The 6,807-nt window shown below is 39.6% G+C and overlaps 1 protein-coding gene across 1 annotated transcript in view; it reads right to left on the reverse strand.

The window, feature by feature from the left end:
• Positions 1–6,807, reverse strand: part of drosha (drosha ribonuclease III) — a 135,040-nt gene that overhangs the window by 91,981 nt on the left and 36,252 nt on the right. Inside the window, exon 17 of the mRNA XM_008396408.2 lies at positions 600–707. Coding sequence (XP_008394630.1) covers positions 600–707 — 108 coding nt within the window. The remainder of the gene's footprint in view (positions 1–599; positions 708–6,807) is intronic.

Here is a 6,807-nt window from a genome sequence, read left to right on the forward strand (position 1 = left end):
GCAGAGTTCAACCCGTTACCAAGCAACCCCAGCAGAGTTCCGCCCGTCACCTAGCAACCCCAGCAGAGTTCCGCCCGTCACCTAGCAACCCCAGCAGAGTTCCACCCGTTCGTTACCTGGCAACCCCAGCAGAGTTCAACCTGTTACCTAGCAACCCCAGTAGAGTTCCAGCACAGATTGGTTTTAGATCCAAAACCAATCCAAAACAGGGATTTGGATTGGTTTTCAATCCAAGCCAATTTTAAGCTATCCAGTTCCTAATCTTGAACTGGATAGCTTGAACTTGCTATCCAGTTCAAGACTAGGATAGCATCCTAATCTATCCTATCCTAATCAGTTCAAGGAAGCATAATAGGTAGAGATGTCTAATAAAACGACATCAATATCGGAAAATATTAGTAATTTTTTAACATACTGGTATCAGCGCAATAAATAAAACTGGGCTGAAATCAAACACTGATTTATTTCCACATTGCTTGTTTTTATTTCCAAAGATGTCAAAAAGGTAGAGAAATACATATAGGTACATATTGATCAAAATGTTCGTATTGGTATATCCCTAATTATTGGAGACCCTTAAATAGTGAGTTGCGTCTCACCTGCAGGAGGCAGCGGTCCTTGAAGACGTAGCCGATTAGCTTGTCCAGGTGCATCAGGCACTGGTGGTATCGGATGTGATGGGTGAGAACCGGGAGCATCATGGCGTGCTGCGGGACGACACAAACGGGGGGGGGGGGACACCCAGGTGAGATCATGTCTCTTATGAAAGGAGAGTGAAGGGAGCGAGCGAGGGGAGAAATCAATCAGCCGGCCATTATTTATTAAGAGGGGCTCTGCAACAGAGAGATGAAATAATCAAAAAGCCAATTGCTGGAGTGTGAGAAGGAATGACAAGACGGGAAGGGAAATTCACATTTGGACAGGACAGCGGTGGAATCGAAGCCCTCGCTGACAGCCTGACACGCTCAGCTTTGAGCAAACACTGACAGCCCTTCCTGACCCTCATATGAAAGCAAAAAGTTTCAACAAAGTGGAGGAAAAAGTAGCCGAGGAGGAGAGGAAGAGGAGCAGCGGGGCGAGATCTTATGGAGTCATTACCGCGGAGGCTCATCGAGTGTACACACATTAACCCCGGCGCCACCGCGCAGGAGGCGAGGGAGCGCCGCCTGTTTTAATTAGAGCTGCTGGAGGGAGGGGGGGGCGAGCGGCGACGCCACGCAGCCCCGGGGCCATTACAGGGGCCACCCTGACACGGTCCCCAGGCCTTGTTAAGCAGCCAATTAAACAAAGTCAGGGCCCCGGTCGTGTGTGCGGCTCCTGACCTGTTCTGATGACTGACTGAGGACAAAGCGAATGCCTGTGTGTGTCTGCGAGTGTGTCTGTGTGTGTGTGTGTGTAGTGAAGGCTTGTTAAAACTGACACTCTGGTAATTAACAAGGTGGGAAAAGATCTGATTTACCTTCACCCATCAGACCAGCAACAGTTTTCATGCAGCTTAGACACGAAAAGCACAAATTGGATCCCTTAAAGAGGAAGTATTGAGTTTTCCAGGCACATAGTGCCATTTTAAAACACAATAAAGTTAATATTTCATTGTTAATTTAATAATAATAAGTTATTAAATAATTTATTCATAGTAAAATTTGTTGCAAATTTCTAGCATTTTACAAAAATGCTATAAATATCACATATAACTTATTTCCTGATTTAACGCCTTGAAATTGGGTCTCTGTCTCTTTAAAAACTGCTTTTTCAAAAGCTCCGCCTTCAGGAATCATCTATTAACCCTTTAACGTTTTTACCAGTGTTGCTCTGAGAAGCAGCTCCCATAATGACCTCAGCAGGTGTTTGCTAATTGCTGCTGGCTAGTTTGAGGGAGTTGGAGAGGGAGGAGCTGCGCCTAGGAGGCGGAGCTAGATCCACCCAGGTGTAATTGGGATAAATAAATACAGACACTGCAATTAACTCAATAAAATTTTTAATTGGGTCTCACAATTAAATTTAACCTGTATCATCATCATCTTGGTTCTTCACACGAATAATACTCTACAGCAAATAGGAATAATTTTTGTAAATATTACAAACTTAAATCAAGAAATGCTTCGTCTGATTTGATGTCAAACAGGCAGAATAAATGTTTTTATATATATATTTACATAATTTGTATCCTTTTATTTTTTAAATGCAATCATAAAAGAGTTTATCTAAATATAAGTGAGCAGCATTTTGTTTCTTTTTTCATCTCTACATGAGACAAAACAAGCGCATCAAATCCTTTTCTCCTAATTTGTCCTAAACTTTTCCTAAATTTAAGTAAAACTACAAAAACTGTGGAGCATTTATCATTTGAAGTTTCAAAATTAATTAGAAGTTTCTTTGGAGAATAACTGAATTTTTCTCTAATAATTTCACGGTCATGTTCTGTTGCCTTTTCTGAATATTCAGTAAGTTTGTTTATTTAACGTGAATAAGAGGCCATTCCCTGCCAGGCAGTCCATTCACTGCTGCAGGAGGGGAAATAAAAGGCCTGGTTTTAAAATGTGTTTTGGACACTTGATGGCCTTCACACTGATGTGACAAAGGCTGGAGAAATATGTGGAGATGAATAAAAAAAAAAAACCCTAAAGTAAATCAAAATAAACCCTTTTAAAGCTAAAAAAAAAGAAAAGAAAGAAAACTAAATAAATAAATAAAAAACCTTGGAGTAGCTGAGAGCTGCTCCTGTAAAGACCCGACGGCTTTCAAAATGAAGAAATTAGGGGTCACTTTTAGCGGCCATCGCTCGTCCGTGTCACGCAGTGCTCGGAGTGCAGCGCCGCGGCTCCAACTGAAATTATTCATGAAGCAATTAGTCGCAGCGGTACAGCTTGAAGCAAATATAATTGGACAGCAATTATGGATCGGATTCTTCCCTGGCAGACCTCGCGGGGAGCGGGGTCTGACTCGTGAGGCTACAACTTTCTGTCATTCCTCGCCGAACGTGAGCGGGAGGATCGGCGGCGGGCCGACGGCGGCGCGGACGGTGACGTTACCGGGGCGGAGTCGGAGAGCGGAGCCCCCTGAAGCCGGAGTTAGCAGAGCGGATGAAAAATTTAAGAGTTTTCAATCTTTTCCAGCACACTTTGGAGACAAAACAACACAAATAAACTAAAAAAAATTGTTTAAATTCACTACTTTATGATACTATTTACTACTGTTAAAAACTGTAATATGTCTACATTTACAGCAGAACAAGGTAAAGATTAAAAATGTGCAATTTCAATAACGTTTAAAGCACAAAATAAAAGGTGATCAACAGCTGCATTTCCTTTAAACATAAAATTGACAAGTTGAAGTTGCACAATAAATTCACTCAAACTTTGAAATAAGAAAACTCGTGTTTTTGATAAGTTTTTGCGTCAGGATGAGGATAAAATGGATGCATTCATTAAAACTGCAACAGAATACATTTTTAGCCTCATATGAGTCACATGACCATCAACAGGATGTTACTACTGCTGGAAACGCCAAGGAAGATGACAGGAAGTGAAAGTGATTGGAGGATGATGGTTTGTTTTTCCATCAGAGCTCTCGCAAGCGGTTTATAAAAAGTTGTTTTATTCCAACGAGTTGAATCCAGAACTCTTCTGTAAAATGGCCGACTACAATTTCCCCAAAACGCCGCGTACGTAGCCACTCCCAGGTAGGCGGGACGTTTCCTCTGATGGCTGAATTATGAATATATCATTAAAAATGTTTGCATTTTTAATGACTTGTCACATGTACAAGCTTATTCACATGTGATTTAAATTTAATTTCTTATTTTATGGAAACACAGCCTCTGCAAAATGTTTTTTTGATGCAGCTAATCAGTAATTGAGCCATTAAGAATGATAAACTTTCATTTCAATGAAACAATCCAAATAAATCATGTTAAGCTAAGTGACATTTCAGCTCATATTAAATGCTTAAACACAATATAAACAAGAGTTTTCTGGAATTTAGCAAATATAAATAATTTTTCAACACTAACTGACCAAAGTAAAGGAAAAGTTTATCTAGATTTAAATTCAGAAAGCGAGAAAATATTTAATTTGCTGCGTTTTTCTTATAAATGTGTGCAAAACAGTCAATATTGCTAATGTAAAAAAAAAAAAAAGTTTGCAATTGCGGGGTTTTGTTTGTTTATAAGCAAAATGTTACCGTTAATGGAAGCAGAGCTTGTGTTTCTTTATAAAATGTATAAAAGTATCTGGTTTAAACTGTAAATTCCAAATTTAGGCTTCTAATCAAACGTTAGATTGCACTTTATTACAAAACTGTGCAGATAAAACATCAAACACTTCGAAGGACTTTATACAGAAATTACCCAGTTAAAATTCAAGGATTTTCAAGGATTTCAAGCACCAGTTTGAACTCAACAAAACATGCAGCTGTGGAGTTCAGCCCTCATTAGATTTGCTAAATTACAGTCTTATACACGTAAAAGAACTAAATATTCCCCTGAAATAAAGATAAAGACTCAGATAAAAATAAATTCCCGGCGTGTTTCGTTTCCGTCGCTGGTGAAAACGGCGCGATGCGGCGGCGCGGCTGCATGTAAATAAACTGTCAGGTTGGAGTCGTTGCGTGATGAACGGTGTAAGTGCTGCAGCTCCGCGGGGGTCCACTTTGCTCATACAGACTCTGACACTCGAACGGAGACGCGACGCGGCGATAGAGGAGAGATCACAGGCAAAGTTTCTGACAGCGTCTGCCTGAGTGGAGCCACAGACACGAGGATGTTCTGGAAGCAACGTCGCATCGCAGAGCTTTTCTTTTTTTCTGTTTCGCTTTGAAATTCAGCTTTCATTCCCATCAGTTACCTTTTTATTAGCAGAGACAGATCGGCAACTCTGTACGTCAGCAGGTGAAATTAGAAAAAGAATCAAAGCTGCACTCATGCAAAACGGACAAAATTACACGAAACAAAAGTTAGAAGTCTCTGATTTTGGGATGTGAAACAAATAATGTTAAAATATTTTATCTACTAACTTTATTGGGTCCAGAGGCGGGAAAAGTATCCAAAATTATACTTAAGGTTAGCGGTACTTTAACATATGTTTACTCAAATAAAAGTAGAAAGTAGCTCTCCAAGAAATTACTCGAGAATTTACTGAGTAAAAGATCAAATTAGCAATCATTTAATATTTACAAATTACATAATCAAACAAACCAAAATGTAAAATTAAGTGGAAATTTTTGGGATTTTAAAGAGCAAAAATGACAGTAATTCATATAACAAATTAAAATAAAAATAAAAAAATCAGACAAAAGATAATTTTTCCAAATCAGTTTCTTTCAATAAAAAACGAAGGTAACACTTTATTTGAAAAGGTGTGCATAAGACTGACATAACACCTGTCATGAACATCAACGAGTCTTTATGAATGTTTATGACAGTTGTCATGTAAATAATGACACTTTTAATGCAAAGTTGCTATAAAAGTTGCATTAAAAGTCCATTAAAAGTGCCAACTTTGCATGACTTAGTAAATTATAATTTAATGCAAAGTTGGCACTTTTAATACTGTTACAATAAATCAATGTTTATGAGGAATTTTATTAAGAGGACTTACTCATTAGAACTTTTGCATTTAGAACCTTTAATTTTTGCAAAGGCATAGCAGAGATCAGATCAGTCAGACTGTAAAAAAAAACTTGTCTAAGTAACATTTTAATTTTAAATGTTAGTGTGTGCTCTGGAATAAATTAAGAAAACACTCAGTTTCTCTGATGTTCCTTTTTATAGGTATATGCTTGAGTAAAATGAACATTGTTCTTTTATTCTGTGAACGAGTAACATGTCTAAGAAATTCCATAAATTTAGCATATATTTGCAGAAAATGAGAAATGGGCAAAATAAAAAAGATGCAGCGCTCTCAGACCTCAAATGATGCAAAGTTCACATTCATTTAGAAACAGCCATAATAATGTTTGAACTCAGGAAAAGTTCATAAATCAATATTTGGTGGGGTAACCAGGAGGTTTTCAATGGGGTAAATAAAGTGCTGCGGGTTCTTCATTTTACGAGAGCTGCATATATAATAGAAAAAAGTCAAATTTATAGTTGAATAGTTGAGCCAACCATCTGAGGCGACATTCTGTCAATGTAAAGTGGTACAGAAGTTTCATTTAGCAACCAACTGTGCGTTACCCCTTTCTGTGCTGATTTAAAGTTTGTTTTTGTGAATAAGAAACACAATTTTCATATTAATACTTTTAAAGTGTGCCTGTGCGCGTGTGTGTATGTAATACAACCGTTTTCAGCAACCAGTTCCTCCAGAACAACCAGGCAAAATTTGAACAGACAAACCAACCCCCCCCTCCATCCTCCATCCTCCATCCATCCATCCATCTTATCCAGGGTCGGGTCGCGGGGGCAGCAGCTTCAGAAGGGAGGCCCAGACTTCCCTCTGCCCAGCCACTTCTTCCAGCTTCTTCGGGGGAATCCCAAGGTGTTCCTAGGCCAGCTGAGAGACATAGTCCCTCGTTCTTTCAGTCATGACCATAGATGAGGGTGGGAACGTTGATCGACCGCTAAATCGAGAACTTCGCTCACAGGGCCCCCCGACGGACACGGTCGAACGCCTTCTCCAAGTCCACAAAACACGTGTAGACTGGTTGGGTGAACTCCCATGTATCCTCCAGGACCCTTCTGAGGGTGCAGAGCTGGTCCAGTGTTCCACGACCAAGACTGCTCTTCCTGAATCCAAGGTTCGACTATCCGATGCACCCTCCTCTCCAGTACCCCTGAATAGACCTTCCCAGGGAGGCTTAAGAGTGTGA

Source organism: Poecilia reticulata, linkage group LG20, assembly GCF_000633615.1.
Source record: "Poecilia reticulata strain Guanapo linkage group LG20, Guppy_female_1.0+MT, whole genome shotgun sequence".
NCBI lineage: Eukaryota > Metazoa > Chordata > Actinopteri > Cyprinodontiformes > Poeciliidae > Poecilia > Poecilia reticulata.